This window comes from Dasypus novemcinctus, chromosome 23, assembly GCF_030445035.2.
Source record: "Dasypus novemcinctus isolate mDasNov1 chromosome 23, mDasNov1.1.hap2, whole genome shotgun sequence".
In the NCBI taxonomy this organism is placed as follows: domain Eukaryota; kingdom Metazoa; phylum Chordata; class Mammalia; order Cingulata; family Dasypodidae; genus Dasypus; species Dasypus novemcinctus.
The window spans coordinates 8,731,424-8,751,225 of record NC_080695.1 but is presented as its reverse complement, the minus strand read 5'-3'; the positions used below and the strand labels follow the sequence as shown (position 1 = coordinate 8,751,225).

The window sequence follows — 19,802 nt, the reverse complement described above, 5'->3', positions numbered from 1 at the left end:
ATATGCAGCTAGACCAATAGGGGTGGACATAATAGATGGATTTTTAAATATTGCTAGAATCTACACCCCATATCTCCCACACACACCCTACCCCCCCCTGCTGCAGATAAGGCACTCAACAATCAGGTGATTAGGATGACTCAAATTGTAGGCATCATCTAGCCTTTCTTGTCAACTGAACAAACTGTCTATGTTGGCAAAGATTGAGGCTATAAATGGGTCCATGGAGCATCACTGGTTTCTTCTCACCAAAGTTAACTTGGCTTTTGCCAACAGCAGAATCTGCTGCGGAGCCCTCATTATGGCACTATCTTCTAAAGATGACCACATAACAGGCTAATTACATCTGACCCTTCCTCCATGGAGGCATGTGGTGATTCATCCTTACCAAAATGACTATCTATTCTGGATGTGAATTTGTCTTCCCTACTCACTGATTCAGCCAGCACAATATGGGGACTTACAGACTGCCTCATCTATAAGCTTGGTAGCCTGTGCAGCATTACCTCAGATATGAGTCTCATTTTGTTTACCAAAGGAGATGCAAAGAGAGACACATGACACTGTGATTTACTGGTTCTACTATATGTAACTAGTGGCCATAACTTAAAGGTCTCCCAGTGACTTATCTGTGTTTTCCAAATTGAGGCTCTTTTGACATAGAGGACTTAGCTCTTAGTGGTACACATTTCTCCCAAGAGATAAAGGAAGGGATCCAGGGACTTTGAATCTGTAATTCACCCTGGTCACTATGTGCTCTTCATGCTAGTGGACTACAGAAAAAAGAAAGAAGTTAATATATTACAGAGGTAATTGACCCTGATTACCATAAGACATTAAGATTGGTGCTATAAAGTAAAGAAGAGTATGTTTAAAAATCAGGGAGTTCACTGGGGTATCTCTCCGTGTTTCCATGAACAGCAGTGATTACAGCAATCATGGCCCAACTAAAGGCAAAGATAAGGGACTGGGTCACCCTACCAGCAAGCAAATTAGACTAGCTGAGAGTGAGAGATATCAAGAATGGGTGAGAAAGCAAGGAGAAAATGAATACCAATTTTGGTCTTGAGACTTGCTCAAGTAATAATGGCTTATTCCATAAATCCTCTTGTATACGGTCCTTGGGGAAACTTGCTGATGACCCTCTTTAAGATGACTCTTTGATGGACTTAAGAGCAGATACAAATGATTCTGAATGGTTCAAGATGTGGACTCAATTTGATCCTCTGATGCTCCACTTCAAAAATCCTCTTGGTTCCACCTTTATTTGTGCTACTGCTGTGATCACTGGTTCCATGCAGCTTGACTGGCTTTGTCCTGGTGCCTGGCTTCAACCCATGCTTCTTGTCCAAGGGATTCTCTGCCCAGTCCTATTCCTATGCTTACGCTAACCAGAAATGAGGGTTAATGGCAATGCGGCCATCATTCACCATTCAAATATAGGAGCCAATAGAAGGTGCCTTTCACCCTTCATGATAGACAGCTGAAATGCACTGCATGAGACTCCTTGGATGTTCCCAGAGAGACTGAGCTCCAGTCACCTATAATGATCACCAACTTGATAATGCATCCTTGGGTTGGTTTTCCCTTCTACCCTATACTCTTGCTGCCTGAGATGACTTGCCCAAATAAACTCCCTGATGCAAATCTTTATCTCGGGCACTGGTTTCAGAGGATCCCACATTATCAGAGATATATCTGATTTGTAAATATTTTCCTGCTCTCTTGTTCATCTTTTAATTTTTAATGATTATTGGAATATACAGACATTGTAAAATTTGTATGGTTATTTGTGATCTGATTTTGGTGAAATTTTTCATGTTCTTATACTTTGTACTGGGATATTAAAGATCACTCAAAAAATCCCTTTGTTTTCATGTGATTTAAAATTTTTTAGGAGGTATCAGGGATTGAACCCAGGACCTCATTCATACATGAGAAACAGACACTCAACCACTGAGCTACATCCATTCCCCAATAAGAGTTGGGTTTTTTTTTCATTTGCTTTGTTTTTAAGAGGTACCGAGGATCTAACAAGGACCTCATACCACTTGAACTACATCTACTCCCCATGTGGTTTAATTTTTTAACTTAACTCTTCAAACTATCTGAAATTTATTTAGGTGTTTGGTGTAAAATGAGGATCTATTTTTAATGTTTATTTCCAAATAATAGATTTCTCCACCATTGCTGTGGATATGTATATCTGTATACATATATCTGGTTCAAAATTCACTTCTGCAACATTTCTGCTTATCTTTATTCCATTATCATCATGTTATTTAATTATTGCAGCTTTTTAGTATGCTTTAATTCTTGGAAGGGAAAATTCCTTCCCATTATTTACCTAATAGTTTAAAAATTTGTGGGTAACCTTTCCTGTTCATATTTCTAAACGAGCTTTAGGATACTTTCAACAATCAAGTTATTCCACCCCCCCAAAAAAAAATCTCATTGGGATTTTTATTAGGTTAAGCTTCTACAGTAATTTAAACTTTCAATCTAGGATCTTCTTTTATATCTCATAATGAGTTTTTGTACTTTTCTTCATATAGGTCTGACTTATTTCTTATAAAGATTTCCAACTATTAAATGATTTGTTATTGATATTGTAATTTTTTGTCTTTTTATAAGCCATAATAAAATATAACTTTCCCCTTAACCATTCCTATTTTTTACTGGCACAAAAAAAGAATAAGCATCCATCAAAACTTTTATTGTTACACTCTGATAGTGAACCACAGAGACAGAAAGCTTAAAGAGATGAGATATTCAGAGAGTATCTATAGTTACTCCTGTTACAATACTGAATATTTTGCCTACCATTGAGAAACTCTCGGCTTGGATATATAGATTGAATATAATTACAAAAGAATCTATCTTGTAATCCTAAAGTAGAAAACAATTTAGAGAAAATGTTTTCTGGCAAAAACATACAAATCTGCCTAAGATACATGTACAAACTTGGTTTAATTATTGAACTACCATCTATTTGTCAATGCAGTCACCTGTGTGTAAAAGTGGATATAAGCATGAATATGAATAGTTCATTTAATGCTCGAATTCACTGTGCAGTTTGTAACACAAGTAGCAAAAAAAATGTTACATTTACTCAAAGATAGAAAGGGTAAATTTATATCATTTGCTCTTTATAGAGTTAGCATTTTCATAACTGACAGCAAAGGAGGGGGAAAGGCGCTCAATTTCATGTAAGAAGCAGTTGCCATTTTCATAAAAGTATCCATGTTTTTCAATTTAAGACTTGGAAAGGTCTCATGAAGGTTAACATATGACAGCTGAAGGTGCTTATTGGAAAGAAGTGGATGAAAAAGTGATTTGAAAAAATAGCATGAGATTTTTAGACAGGTTTTATATCACGAACAAAATGATGACAAAATACAATGGATCTCTTATAACCCATCTTACTGTCTGAAACGCTCAGTTAACAGAATATAATTTGTCATGTCTACCCCAAATTATTCTTGCTTCAGAATAACCCAACTTCTTTTTGTGTTTCCAGTAAAAGGGTATGAGGCATCTCTCTTATTCCAGTAAAAGGGCAATGAGTCACTCTCTCAATTGTGCCTCAATACAATGTTTTTTGTGTGTGGATTATCCAGGTAAATTTGCTAATAGAAGGAGCAGTACTAAAAGAGTTCCACCTCCTCCTATTTTTAAGTTGACATCAAAATTGTTTTATCATAAGTTTAAATAGTTGGATAGATGATACTGCATACTGTACATTTTGGCGTTTGAAAATAAATATGTTACACCATTCTTTTAAGCATACCTAATGGACTCTAAATTATTTTGATGCCCTCATTCCTTTTTTAAAAAATGAACTCTTTTTAACTGTTAAACCTTTCATATTATTCTTTTCAACTCTTTGAATTTGCAAATTAAATCTATTTCTCTCAGAGAATTTTATTCTAATGTAACAGACTTTTATTCCTAAAAGATATTATATATCATAATTAGCTAAAATAAAAATGTCTACGTATTGGAATTATAAAAGACTTTCCTTTGACTACAAGGTTCTAAACCTTGTAGTCGAAAATTTCTGCATTACATGTTAATTACAATTATTATTGTCATATAGTTAATCAAAACAACATAGATTACAAATTTTGAAAAATTATTAAACATTTAAAATTGGAATGTAAATACATCTCTTAATGAAACAGAAGTGAATTTTTTCAATTACTTTGTTTTGTTTCATTGATTGAAAAGTTATTTACTATTAGAATGAGGCAGGATTGATTGGAAATGAACAAGAGGAAGAGAAGGTATTTGCATAGTTAATTTAAAACTAGTGAGCACATGAGAGAAATAAATTATGAAGTAGAGAAGGGGGTTGATCCAAGGCAGGAAGCATGCACTTGCATCCAATAAAAAATGAATGTAGATTTACAGTATCACATACATATATATATATTTTTTTTTCCAGAAGTTAAAGAAAGTATCTTCTGAATGAATGTTACAGGAAATATAACATACTGGCTTTTGTATAATACATGTTCCTTTCAAGACAGAGGATCAATCTGATAAAAATAAATACAGAACTTTTTGCCCCCTCCTCCCTGCAATCATGCAAAACTGCAACTGAAGCCTCACCAGAATCTTGTCATTTCTGAATAGTTTGAAAATACAAGGGAGTGTGCTTCACAGAAGAATATCTCTCAACTTAATTTTTTATCTGAACAAAACTTACATTCTTTGATGATGGTTGGGAAACAGAAGGGGTGATGGTGTGAACCAAAAGTTGGTATAGCTCTTGCTGCCCTCCTATACAACATATCTGAATTTAGAAAATAACAAGATTGGCTCAAACATCCCACTTCTAGTGCTGCAGGTTCCTCAAAAGAAGAACATATAGAGGATGAAAGGCAAGAAGCTCTACGGGTTGTTTAAAGGTCTTTCAGCCCAGTACTTTAAACTGTGTGTTTGCATTGTACCCCTGGTATAGGGTCCCATAGGGGGTTCACACAGAGGAGAGGTGTGCCTTCCTCCTGAGGGGGGGTGGAGGGGAATTACAAGAAGGAGGGTAGGAAAAGTGAACTGGAATGGTGCCTAGGCCAAAGGCGTGTTCTCGTGCAGGTCAATTTCAGAAAGCTTACATATAAAATGGCAGTTCCAGAGAACAATTCCTATACAACAATCTGTGGCCCTGTAGCCCAGTTTGAAGACCATAGTGTTAGATTATCCATTCACTGGTTTTTATTGCACTCAACAATCTGCATCTTTTTTCTTTTGTTTTGTTTTTTTCATTTCTCTCCCCTCCCCTGCCCTGCCCCAGTTGTCTGTTCTCTCTGTCCATTCACTGTGTGTTCTTCTGTGTCCACTTGTATTCTTGTCAGTAGCACCTGGAATCTGTGTCTCATTTTGTTGCATCATCTTGCTGCATCAGCTCTCTGTGTGTGTGGCGCCATTCCTGGGCAGGCTGCACTTTCTTCATGCTGGGCGGCTCTCCTTACAGGGCGCACTCCTTGCACATGGGGCTCCCCTACATTGGGGACACCCCTGCGTGGCATGGCACTCCTTGCGTCCATCAGCACTGTGCATGGGCCAGCTCATCACACAGGTCAGGAAGCCCTGGGTTTGAACCTTAGACCTCCCATGTGGTAGGCGGACACCCTGTCCATTGGGCCAGATCCACTTCCCAATCTGAATCCTTTTTTGAAATTCCATTCCTTTCTTCCAGGGACATAAAAACATGAGCTAATTTGATTTTTATGAAAACCCTCTAAAGTGGATTTTATTATGCCCATTTTACAGAGGAGAAAAGATAATAATGGATAGATAGGTTAAAAAGCCACACAGGTAAGTTCAATAGCAAGTATCTGAACTGAAGTCAACTGCCATCAAAGCCCTATTCTCATTTATAGTTCTTACTTCTAAGTTCACCTTTTTCCTTTCTTACAACCCTCTTAAGAAGACAAGTTCCATGATGCTATATTAAAATAATATAAAATGTTGCCTAGGACTTATTAAATGGTTAGTTATTTGCCAGAAAATTTGCTGCTTTATATATATTTGAGCCTAACAGTGAAGGCTTACAACCCCACAAATGACGTACTGCCATCTCCGCTCTGCAGTTACTTAAAGTGGGGCTATGAGGCAGTTTCCCAAGGTCCTATCGTGCATGCTAAGGGTGGGGGTGCTGGGGCTCAAACCCAGGTCTGCCTGGTCTCAATGTGCTCTTAGCCACCAGGATATGTTTCTCCCACAAAAGCAACTACTCTGACAGTATAGGCTGTGAAGGACAAGGGGATAACGGAAATGAGCAAAGCAAGTGTGCTGTTTATGACGTGACAGGGGAGTAGGGACCAGTGAGGACTGCAGAGCAGGCGGTACTACTCAGACTTCTGCTTCTGCGTGGGGACAAGATCTTCCTACGGTTCAGTAGAGGTCAGAAAACAGAGGGTTTTGGTGACATCTGACAACTTTTAACAGCTGGCAATCTATTTAAAAATACATGCTGGGTGTATACCCACATATATTTTAATTGTTCTTTTGTTGTTGATTCACGCACATGTGCACAAGCGCACACATCTGCGCAGGCTTACTATGGGTCCCAGATCAACATATTACAGCCTCTGAGCAACACTGGAGAGGCAGCTATTCCCCCAGTTGTGAAGATCACCCCTGCATTCACAATGCCTGGCACAGGGCAGGAGCTCAATAAGCATTTGGTCTTACTGCTGAAAATAGATGTTCTACTCACTTCCATTCCCCTGTGGTTCCATTCTTTTCCATTCCTACTCTAGAATTTAGCTCAGAGAGTTTGCTGATCACTTAGAGCTCCTGAAGTTACCAACCTAAAGATCTTTGTTTAAACATTTATGTGTTTTAGATATGAATAATGCTTGTGGGTGGGGCTGTTTCCATAAGAAAGCAAATTTATCATGTTAAAGTTGTTATTTGTATCCCCATGTGACTATAGCTTGTTTTTTGGTTTTTTTTTGTTTTTTTTTTTTTGCCTGGTAGATTCACTAAGGCGCTTACTTTTACAAATATAATGATAGACTTCCCAGGTATAAATACAACCTATATCAGAATAGTAAATCACATTCTAATTATATGCTCAAATCCATTCCTTTAATCCTTAATGCATTAAAAATTCAATCCAATATTTTCACCCCTTGTGCTATGATAGCTAACAAGCCAAATATTTTAACATATCAACCTGAAACAGAATTTTATTTTCAAGCAATCAATTACTTATATTCGCTGGTATAGGTGGTGAGTTCACTGTCATTGTGTATCCATTTGAATTCCAAAGGCCAGCTCCCTTCAGCAAGGCAAGTGAGAACAAGGCGATTCCCTTCCAGATGAATCTGTGGTAGGCCAGGCTCTGTTTTAAAATATGGGGCAACGTCATCTGAAATAAACCGAAAAAAAAAAAAAAAGAATGAAAATAAACTTAATGAAATAAAACTTAAAACATCTTTCATCCAATTAATAAATCAATTATTTAAATAGACCTAATTGTAAAAAGTAGAATTGATGTCTATTGGGCCCAATTAAACATTAAAAAATCTCTGACCCTCTAGAAACATGCAACATCCTAGATAATATTTCAAAGAGCTGAAAGCTCAATGACAGCACCAGTAGAAAGCATTTGACAGGATCATTCAAATCATTTCTATTTACGATTAATACTGGCTTATAAAAGGATCATAGTGGAAAGTCCATGCTCATGCAAACCTTTGGTATTTAACAATCAATTTTCAAAGTAACTATCAATGGTATATACCTCAGTTACAAATGAGAAATGTCATACAACCTTCAATTGGTTTTAAAAACTGTAACTAGGATAAACAAGATGAATACATACATCAATGTCATGAATTATAATCTAGCTTTCATTTCACAAAATAAAGTGTCCCTTTCATGACTGCCAAAAGGTTATGAAACTGAAGTGCAGTATATTCATGCAACAGAATATTATACAACAACGGGAACGAACCAGGTATTACTATACACAACAACATGGATGAATCTCACAGGGAAACTGTTGCAGGAAAGAAACCAGGCAGAAAAAAAATTTTGCACAATATGCTTCCATTCAAATGTTCAGAAATAGGCAAAACTAGTCTATGGTATCAGGCATCAGGCTGGGGAACCGGGCAGTGATGAGTTTAACAGGTCAGCTTAAGGAGAGCAGGTCAAGACTGATTTCTTCATATGGTTACACAGGTTCATTTGCTTTGTGAAAATTTGTTGAATTATCTATACACATGTATATGTCAATAAAAATGTTTTTAAAGTATGGATGCAGGACACTTGGCTTATCACTATAGCATCATCACTAATTAGCTACACAACCCTGATCAGGACATATGGTTTTCATTTCTTCATCAGCAAAATAAGCACTATTAGACAACTCCACATTTTTCTACCAAAATCCCCACAGCCCAGGCCAGTCACCTACCCTCTCACCTCGCACTTAACACTCCAGCCAGGCTTGGCTTCTATAATAGCACTTTCAAACCCAGATTATGCCCTTGCCTGCCTTGGAGCCCTTGCACTTGTGTACTCTGCCTGGACACTCTTCCCCACTCTGTGCATTTTGACTTATTCTCAAAATCAGGTTAACTAAAGCTCCTCCCCACCAATACTCTCCACAAATCATCATGCTCTTTCACTCACAATAGTTATCAGATTTCAAAATTACAGCATTTGTCTACTGACTACACCCCAGTGGATCCCATCTTGATCACTCCCATATTCCAAGGACCTAGAACAATGCCAGGAACAAAGGAGATAGTGAATAAATAATAATAAAAATAACAGGAAAGCTAGTATTTATCTAGTATTTACTATATGTCACAAAAACTGTGCTAAGTGCTTTGTATGTTTTAACTCATTTAAATCTCACAAAACACTATGAAATAGATGCCATTATCATACTCATTTTACAGGTTGGTAAACAGAAGCACAGAGAACGGGACCATCTGGTTCAAGTCTGTGCCAATTTAATACATTTTGACTCTACTATCACAGGTTTCTTAATAAGAGAACTTTCTTCTCAAGCACCCATAAATTGACTTCAAATTTTTGATAACTTATTTGTGGAATTAATAAACTGGACTTTTAAATTAAATTATTGTATCAGTAACAAATTAAACATCAAATAGTATATTAAAATTGTTCCCACTGAGAAAATAATTGCATATAAACCTGTGACACATACACCTGCTTTCTTTGGTACTCAATATACAGAATTTAGAGAGTTCATTACATCATTGTGTTGATACCTGTATTCATCATAACTGTATTCACGAAATTACCAATCTCACACTAGTATTCATTCATTTAAATAAGTAAATGTTAGATTGCATCTGTGAGTGTGGTAAAATCCTATAATAAGGAAATTTATCTTAGTCAGTCAGGTGGGATGCAGGACCTGAGAGCTAAAGGATCGGCAGGAGTCAAATACTGAGGTGAGAGCAGAAGCAAAGACCCAGCGATGGGAGCAACTACGGTGAGTAACCGTGGTAAGTATGAAGTAGTGGGCAAAAATGTTACTGCAAGAGTGAATGCAAGCAGGGTGAGCAGGGGCCAGACTGTGCAGAGCCTGGCAGGCTGAGCAGGCTCACAGCCTGTGCTCAGGCCATTCCTGGGTGACCCTCAGAACTTTCCCCTTTCCAATCAAAAGTGTTCAAGCTTGAATAAATTATATGATCACCCTGTTTATAGGCCCTGGTCAAAAGTACTGTTGATATTACTATTAGGCTATTATTATAAAAAGGCAGCAGGAAGCCTTTGAAGGGGTTGTGCTGTTAAAAGATCATTCTGCCTGTGTTGTGGAAAAGGAACTAAAGAGGGACCAGAGACGTGACAGCAGATTAGTTAGGAGACCACTACAAAAGTGATAAGAGGTTGGGCCAAGGTAATAGCCATTACTGGGATGGTGGAGATGGAGAGAAATAGATGGATTTAAAATGATACTTAGATGGTTTAGAAGATTTAATGATGGACTGGATTTGGGGTGGAAGAGAAGGAAATAGTAAGAACCATGGTTAGGTCTCTGATGTGCACGATTTTCTGTTTAATATACATGCACTCATTCTACATGTGCAACCCTGTAATCAGCATTGGGAATGCAAAGAGAAAAAGATATAGTCACTGTTCCTACAGAGGTTATAACCAAAATCTGATACAGGAGTAAAAACCATAAAAAGTGTTAGGTGCTGTGACCAAAATACATAGAAGTAGTAAATTTCCATCATAGCCCGTAAATTCCACCGGCTCTTGTGGCACACCACATGCTCTAAGCTATATTTCAAGGGCATTTCCAGGTTCTGATTTTCAACCATGTGTCCAATTTCCCCCTTTTCCTATGCACTTCAGCTAAAATCACCCACTCCTATGACCCAAACAGTTTAATATAGCTGAATTGCAATGGATAAAGCTTTGATACCTTGGGATTTACTGAGCTACAGATTTTAATAATGCCCTGCCATTTGTACTATATTTAACAATAGAAAAAGAAATGCAACTTCATATAGTTCCAGTGTCCCACAAAAATTAATCTTACAAAATACATATTCCTGAAAAGAAAAATTTTGAAAACAGACGCTCAAGAAGGTGAATTTGATTTTACAATTGACAAGCATAATCTATTTAAGATATTATATAATGGTATGACTTTAAATGGTACCATAATTCAATTTTTTATATAATTTAGAGTTTACTAAATGTGGACTATTCTATAAATTATTATGCTGGGTACTGTGATCCACCAAGAAAAAAGTCTTGATAAAGAATAGTTTAGACAGCTAGCAAGCAAATACCTTGTGATCCCAATGATGGTATAATTATGGTTAGCACAGACACCAATATTTATTACAGAGAGCAGAGAGGACAAATACGTCAATACTATAGAATTTTAGGTGTCTAAGCTAAAATTATTACTGCAAGCATTTTAACATAGACTAACGAATATGGAGAATAATATATCCCACTGAGCATAGAATTATTTACCATTGAAATACCTACTGCAGATCATGAAACTAAAAGAGGGTATAAGGTAACAAAATATAAATACTTTGGGGAGAAAGAGAAAATGAAGGATTTAGTTATTCAAGCCTGGACAGACCCTCATAAAGGCATTTCATCTTTACATACCTTGAATGAGACCCCCAAAAAAGTCTGAAAAGACTCATGAGAAAAAATGATTGAGCTACCTCTGAGATAAGATTATCAAACTTTGATCTGGGAAAATGCTAATGGTCCACTTTGTAGTACTCTGAGGTTTTCTTGGCTTTTGTTTGTTTGTTTTTTTATAAATAACAATTAATAGATCTCCCCTTTCCCAAGGAAATATGAGCAGAGATGAAACAAGTTTCTGTATTCCAATGATGAATACTATACATCCCTATAATGAATTACTAAGGAAAACTCTGCAATTTCCATTTTCACATACTTTTAACTAGAACATAAATCACTTCATGAAGGAGAGTCTCATCTGTCCAGATAATACATATTTAAGTTCCACTCAAAGGAGAGGGATGGACTTAATGTTCTCTAAAGACAACATCATAATTTCACGACATAGAAATCATTTCCCTAAATGAACTTTTAAGGTTTTCAAATACAACATAAATGGATTTAATCTTACCTGTTCAGTACAAGGATAATGCTCTGATCACCTAGAATGGGACCATGACCCATCCATTCACCACCGTAAAAACATTTATGTGGGGAAGAGCCAGAGAACAAGCAGATCTAAAGCAGAACCATGTCCCACAGTTCTCTCTTTCTGAACAGGAAGGAAGGTGAATTGTCTTTTTTTTTTAGGTACTGGGGCTGGAGACTGAACCTGGGACCACTCATGTGGGAAGCCGGCACTCAACCACTGAGCCACATCGGCTCCCCTGAGTTGGTTTTTCATTTGTTTGCTTGTTGACTGGCTTTTTTGTTCTTCAGAGGCACCAGGAACTACACCCGGGACCTCCCATGTGGGAAGCAGGTGCTCAACTGCTTGAGCCACATCCACTCCCCTCCCCTTCCATGGGTTTTAATCAACTTCCCCACAATGGAAAATTGAGTAACTATTACCAGAAACTCTTTAATGGCAGAATGGTTGGGAATCAACTATCAGGCACCAAGAAAATCTAACTTCTAGCTATTTTTGTGATTCTGCAAATGAAAGAGCTTCAGTTGGAGTAGTCACAATCTCTTCAGTAACTTTTCCTTTTCTCCTACATTTTAAAATAATAAAAAAAAAACACCAATTAGCAGAGGAATCAACTGTACTGCAAACAAGGGGAGAGGGTGTCTGAAGCAAACCAATTCCAAATGTTCTGATAAAGCAGCAGTGAAATTTATGAAGAAGTGGCATGCAGTGCCATCCAGCAGGTGAGGGAGCACAGCCAGGCAGGATTAGGCCTCACAGCAGGAATGGGGCAATCAGGCTGAGTGGGGCCTTTCATTACTCAACTCTGCTTTTTCTACAGCTGAATTTCCCAGGGTGACTAATCTTTTGGTTTAAACTACTAATCTTCCTTTCAAAACTTCTTTTATATCAAATTCAGACATTTTCAGGCCCATATTTATGAAATCACCACTAACAGAAAGGTTTATCCTTCAAACTTTAGTGAGAAACAAAAGCAACGGGCATACATATTATTTGTGAGCAATTAATCTGAAAAATCTGGGTAGGAGATTTTTTTTATCTTGAAAATACAGTCATTCAAATTTCAGCTGCTGGCAGTTCATTATGTACACCTATTGAAGCCAGGAATGTAATCTCATACTATGTTGGTTGCACTTTATTCAAAATAGCAATAGTAATTCTTTTATTAAAAAACAACAATGTACATTCTGAATGTATTTGTGAGGTAAAATTTAAACATATAATTAGATATGTCCTACTATAGTTAAATATGCAAATATGGAAATTCACACTATGAAGTTTTAAGATGACCCTTTTGGATAAATGTTTCAGGACAAAACCCTGTATTTGCTTTTGGACAAGCCAATTCAAGCTTCATGTTCTGTGACTACCTTGGTGGTTAAAGATGAAGTAATCAAAGAGAGAGAGAAAGATGGAAAAGGAAGGAGGGGGGAGGGAGGAAGGAGAGAAAGAGAAAGTGAGAAAAAGAGAAACAAAGAGAGGAAGAAATATAGAGAAAGAAAGAAAGAAAAAGAAAGCGGAGCTAAATCAATAGCATATATTCTCAAAGTACGTAACATGCCAAAAAAGGAGTTGGTTTGGGAAGTGGAGGTGGCTTCTGCCTACCACATGGGAGGTCCCAGGTTCTGTTCCCAGTGCCTCCTAAAGAGATGGCGAGGAGACACACAGAGAGCAGCACTGACTGCTATCAATGCAGGGGGATGAATACATGATTTTTTTTTTAATTTTAAAAATAAAAAGAATTGGTTCTATCATTATAGCTAATTCTCAGGCTTCATTCTCCTAGCTTATCAGAAATATTTACTAATAGTTTCCAGTGACAGACTTAAATGTATTAATAGTAAGGTATACTGTCATATTCTGTGGATTGTTTTAAAAACTTGCCCAACCTCTTTCAATGTCACTTTCTCTATGTCCACTCTTGCCTGGTAAAATAAATGAATACCAGAAATTTTAAAGCAAAGGAGCTAAAATTGAATACATCTGATTTTAAGCATAATTTTTAAAAAATGAAATGACCTACGATTCCTACAAAACAGAAGAATAAGATGCTTTCCAAATTGTTCTCCTATTTCTCTTAAGCATTTCTGACAGGGTATGACTGAAAATGTAATGAAATGTCAAGTCAGCCCCTACATGAATTTTGATTCGATGTGCAAATAGCATATGGAACCAACAGCGGGAGAATCCTCCCTGACTCCACAGATTTTGCAGACCTCCACAGAGAAGAGGAGGTACAGACTGAGTCCGCAGTTACAAATGAAGGCCCTCAGGCACCCATCAAGCGTTTCCTGGGCAGCTCCTGGATGCTGCACTGAGGATACAGTTCAGGCAGGGGCCTGAAGAGTTAACAGGCTAGGAAGGGAAAGACCCGTACACAAACCAGTTACAACACCAAGAGTGAGAAGCCAGGCACAGAGCCACTGCTCTGAGAGAGTCCTTGACAGGTTAGCAACTGCTGACATCTTGGTGACCAGCACAGGATCTGAAGGGACATCAGTACCCAGGGTAGACAGAGCAACCTGGCAGACATGGGCCTCAGGGCACTGAGGATCCAAGGTCCTCTGCAAAGGTGGTAGGCTCAGGTATCTCTCTTAGGGTTACTTCAGCTGCAGAGAGGCTTTCAAAAGCTTGTGGAGGCTTTCAAAGAACTGTCCCACCATTTATGACAAATGAGAATTTTTTTAGATAAATGCACTTCTCAATCCCAACTAACAAGTGATCTTTGAGGCCCAGTTCATATGCCTGTTTGTGCATGGGCCTGGTTGTGACAGACAGTCCTGTGGATGCTCCTGGCATCCCTGCAGACACTGGGGGGACAAGGAATGGCCTGGCAGCGCCGGCAATAATTGCTAAACTTGGTTTGGGACGCAGTATGTCTTAATGCCCCAGCCTGAGTCCAGGGAGCCTGAGGCTAGGATGCTCAAGTTCATGGTAAGAGCAAGTAAAAGACAAGAGGTTTGCTCTTCCTCATCTCTGTCCCACTGCTGTCATGAAGGCATGACAATCAGAAGAGACAATGCAGAGCAAAGCCTGCATTACATATTCTTAGATCTCACATAGAGCAATCATTCTGTACTCAAAAGGCTAACTAGCAAATCTGGGATCTTCTCCAATAAGAGTGCTTCCTCTGTGGTATTCTCTTGATATTTGGATCTGTGCATGCAAAAACAGGGGAAGCAAGAGGAGTTCGTAAGATTTCCATTAAACAGTACTGTGAACAGCTTGCCAATGCATTCAGTCAGTGGCAAAGTCAAACTGATTCTCTCTGTTTTCTCTGAAATCAATGTGAATTAACAGCATATTTAAGGGAACTCATGGGGTAAACCTACCTTTTCAATATTTTCCTCCAAAAAAAAACCATTCAAGCATTCAGTGAGATTAATCTACAGTGAAGCTGATGACAGAAACATAAATGGTTGTATTTATATACTGGTTTGATCCTGCATTGTGAATCTATTTCAGCCTATAAATTAATAAGAAGAAGAGGCAGTGGGATAAAAGCAATTCCCATATTTCCAGATTTAAGCAAGCTTTTAGACCTCTGATATTTTATTACAAAGTAGAAGTACACTAAATTGTCATTTCTATGGCTTGTAATGAAAAAGTTTAACCTACCAAAATAAGAGGAAAGCTATCAAAAATAGCATTATGGTATATGAATGTATCTCAATAAAAGAGCTAAAAAATAACTCACATTATACTTGAATATGGTACAATATTTCTTTCAAATATTCTTTCAAATAATCCTATATTTCCCAACTCAGATTAAATAAAAAGCTGAAAGGCCCAAGGAAAAGAAAGAAACTCAGATATGAATTACCTTTCTCTCCTTAAATGTCTGCTGGTTATTTTATAGCACCTATTTAATGATATAGAAACCAGGACTCAGAGACTTAAATGATGAAGATTTAATTTTGAGACAGAGAAGAGAACTTTCTAAGAGCACCTAAGTTCAAATAGGTAAGGCCTGTTGGTTACAGTGATGCTGCAAACCACAATTGTTTCTCAAATGGAAGCACAAGTATTAGAGCAAGGATTCCAGTCACATGCCTGGGCTCTAATCCCAGCTCTACCACTTACTAGAGCTTTGTGACCTTATGTAACCTACTTAACTTCCTATCCCTGGGTTTCCCCTAATCAACAAAATAATAAAACTAACTTCTACTATAGCCACAATTCTTAAACTGTTCAGTCTTAGGACATCTTTACAACTCGTAAAGAAATTATTGAGAACAAGAACCTAAAATTCTTGTTTATGTGAGTTGTAAATTTCTATATTTATCATACTAGAATTAAAGTTGGGATATTCTAAAATATGCATTACTTTAAAATAATTGTAAAGTCATTATATAGTAATGTTATAGTTTATAGTTACACAAATAACATGTTTATGAAAAATAGTTATACTTTCCAAGACAAATTTGAGAGGTAGTGTTGTTTTACATTTTAAAAAATTTCTTCAATATCTGACTTAATAGAAGACTAGATTATCATGTATGCCTGTGCATTTAATCTCTTGCAATATGTTGTTTCAGTTGAAGTATATGAAGAAAATATAGCCTCCCAAAGATATGTAGTTAGAAAAGGAGGAGGAGTATTTCAGATTATTGTGAATCTTCTTCTTGATGCAGCACCAAGATTGAACAAGAGGTAATTTCATAAAGGTTAGCTGCAGTGTAGAATCTGAAACCCTATCGATGAAATTTTGGTACTTTGTTACATCAGAATCCTTTGATCTATCTTGTGCTTTGGTTGGATCTTTTACCCATGCGTGATTTTGTTACAGGGAACACTAGTCATTTGGAAAATATTGGTTCACTGAATTATACAAATGTTTCAAATGTCAACACATCTCATTATATAATATAAAAAATATTGTGGGTTAATCCAGCTACATATCTTATCAGACAAGTTTTTAAATAACAGGAAACTGTCAAGCTCATGGTGGAAGATAAAAAATTTCCAAAGTCCTAATTTTCAACTGAGAGCTCAATTTTTATCATTAGAACAAATATCACCAGGTGTTTTTATGGAAGCAACAGGCTTATTTCATCCGTTTAAGAAAATGTTGCCAATTGTCCAAGTGTGAATAAGTTTGTCAGTCACTATTTCAAGTAAAAATGTAGTTCCATGAAAAAAGCAGCTGGTTCACCTCACAATTCAGTCTCACAAGTACTCTGCCTCAAACAATCATATTTCAGCATGCGGCGGAAGTGTTCTATGCATAAGTCATATTTTGACACACAGGATTCTAAAAAGACATTGTGGTGTCAAATTTAATAAAATTAATGATTTTTACTACTTCATCAAGAGTATTAAGGGAAACTATTTTTTCTGTAAATCATGAGTGTGTGGCAGGGAAGAATGGCATTATTACTAACCTACTTTGGCACCACCACCTCAACACATGTGCCCAAAGGCCATCAGTTTTCTCACCATTGCTTTTTATATGCAGTAAAATATCAACACCGGGAAAAAACAAAGAATGCCTTAACATAATTATGAAATGTTTTTGACCTCATGGAGCCCCTGAAAGGGTCTTGACCACCAGGGACCCCTGGTCCATACTTTGAGAACTGCTGTTCAAGTGCTCTTGAAATGATTAAGTTGGTTAATATGCATAAAGTGCTTACACAGTGCCTAGAACACAGAAACAACAGCATATGTGTTAGCTTTTATCAAAACATATTTTCATAGAATTGAAACTGCATCTTCCTACAGAATGCTGAATCTCGAATTTCATCCAAAATACATTTACCTTTGGTTTTCTAAATAATACTAATAAATCAGTTATAGTCTTAAATGTCAATAACTACTAAACCAAAGTAGTTGTTCAATTTAAAGAAAAGGAGGTGTTCATATCTTCAATTATTTCAGAATTATAGAAAGTCCTCACTATTGATTTAATTATTTATTCTTCCATTCGATAATTATTTATTATTTATTCCACAGAGCTGGAAAAGCAAACACAAAGGCCCCAAGGGCAAGTGAGCCTGGTGTGTTCCAGGAACAGCGTGGACGACTCAAGTGGGTAAAATGGAGGGAGTGAGGGGAACAGCAGGAAGAGATGAGGGAAAGTGGGGGGCCTCATGGGCCCTGTAAAGCCTCTGGATTTTACTTTAAGCGGCACCAGAAGCCAGTGGAAAATGCTGACCAAAGCAGTGAGCTGCTCTTACTTAGGTGTGAACTGGCCCTCCACCGAGGCTGTGCTGATATCAGACTGGAAGGGCAGAGGCTGGGAGGCCACCCAGGAAGTCACCATACTCACTGAGGTGAGAGATGAGGGTCACTAGTTCCAGGCTGGTTGCGGAGAAGGTGGCGAGCGTGCTTAGACTTGAGCTAGATTGTAAAGGTACAGGCAATAGAACTTACAGGTGTAGGATGTGGGGTGTGAGAGAAAAAGACTCAGTAATGACCCCAAGGACTGTGGCCTGAGAAATGGGCACAAATGTGGGAAGAGCAGGTTTGGAAGGAAAGAACAGGGCTCAGTGAGGAGCACGTTAAATTTGCACAGTTAGACATCCACCTGGAGATGTCAAGTAGATAAATGAAATATGTGATTCTCACAAAAATGGAAAATCAACACTTACAACTAAAATATTATATAATTTCAAATTACCCATTCTATTAAAAAAACAATTGACTTCACAAATTTTTGCTAAAGATATGAAACATATAAATCAAATAGCCATAGAAAATGATTTAATTTGGTGGAAAGCTAAAATATAAATATCATAGAATACTATTTCAAAAATAACAGAGCAGAGATATAAAGTCTTATCTAAAGATTTGCAAAAATTGAAAAAAATTTATTCTAAAATAGTTTCTCATACTCTTATCAAGTATACCCAACTGCTTTATCAAATTTAATTATATCATCAGACCTCGTTAAGATTACTCTGGAAGGAAAAGGAAAATTAAATAGTGAGTGTCATTTCTAGTATCAAGGAAGGAAAAGCCCTAAGCAAACAGTGGCATCAATAATCTATCATTTTTAACCATTCCACTGTACTTCATTCTTCTTACAAAAAAGAAATCGCTAATGAAGCCCACACATGACTGAGCAATTGAAGAGAGAAGACTTTTACGTGCTGAGTCCTCTGGGCTGTTTTCCCTTTTGGAACATTTTGTCCTTAAGTGAGACATTCTTTACTCTAAACGGAGAACAATCCTAGAAGCAGAAACCTATATATGCTTTTTTTCTTAACACAGTCCCTAGTAATCCTAGCATACTTTTTTGGATTAATTTGAGTATTCTTTCAAATGCAAATAATCCTAGAAGGAAAAACAAATTGTGTAGCAGGCTTCACACCTAATATATACCTGTTCTTTTTTTTACTACCCACAGAACATTTATCAAAATAGACCACATGCTGGCCATAAAACCAACCTCCATGAATTTAAAATAACTGAATTCATCCTGAATGCAGTGTCTAGCAATGATGAACTCAAACTGGTAATCATTAAAAGTAAAGACAACAGTAAAATCTCCAAACACTTATACACTAAACAAACTAAATAACACTTTGAAATAATCCAGGTCAAAGAGAAAGTCTCAAAGGAAATTAAAAAAAAAAAAATACAGACCTGAATGAAAATGAATATGAATATGCAACTTATCAAAATACGTGGGACACAGGTAAAGCAGTTCTGAGAGAGAAATTTATACTAAATGCTTCCATCAGAAAAGAGAAATACTCTCTAATCAATACCTAAAATAATATAAAATAAATACAAATAATAAACAAAATAAAAACAACTTTCTCAGTCACTTCCCCAAACTCCTCTGAAACAATATTGTCCACTCTAATGTACACTGGCACTTAGAACAACTCTTCTACTAATTCTTAAGCAAATGAGATTGCCTATTTGTTACTGAGCTTTAAATTCTCCCATTACCATTTACTTGTGTATCTCACATTTAACATGTTTAATTGTTTTAACTGTGTGTCTGACTAGATGGAAGAGCTAGTGGGGCTACAGCTCCAGCTAGAACCTAACAATCACTGAGCATTTACTGCATTTCAAGGACGAACTATTTTAATAAATATCTCAGGTATTCCCACAACAACCCCATCAGACAGGTGATATTATTTTTAATGCCCACCATACAGGTAAAAAACTGACACATAAAGAGGTTAGGTAACTTGTACAA

General features: G+C 37.0%; 1 protein-coding gene across 5 annotated transcripts in view; it reads right to left on the bottom strand.

Moving 5' to 3' along the window:
• Positions 1–19,802, bottom strand: part of SDK1 (sidekick cell adhesion molecule 1) — a 917,480-nt gene that overhangs the window by 564,744 nt on the left and 332,934 nt on the right. For all 5 annotated transcript variants that reach the window (XM_058285708.1, XM_058285711.2, XM_058285709.2 and 2 more), the window contains exon 2: positions 7,222–7,381. In XM_058285708.1, the coding sequence (XP_058141691.1) occupies positions 7,222–7,381 (160 nt within the window). The remainder of the gene's footprint in view (positions 1–7,221; positions 7,382–19,802) is intronic.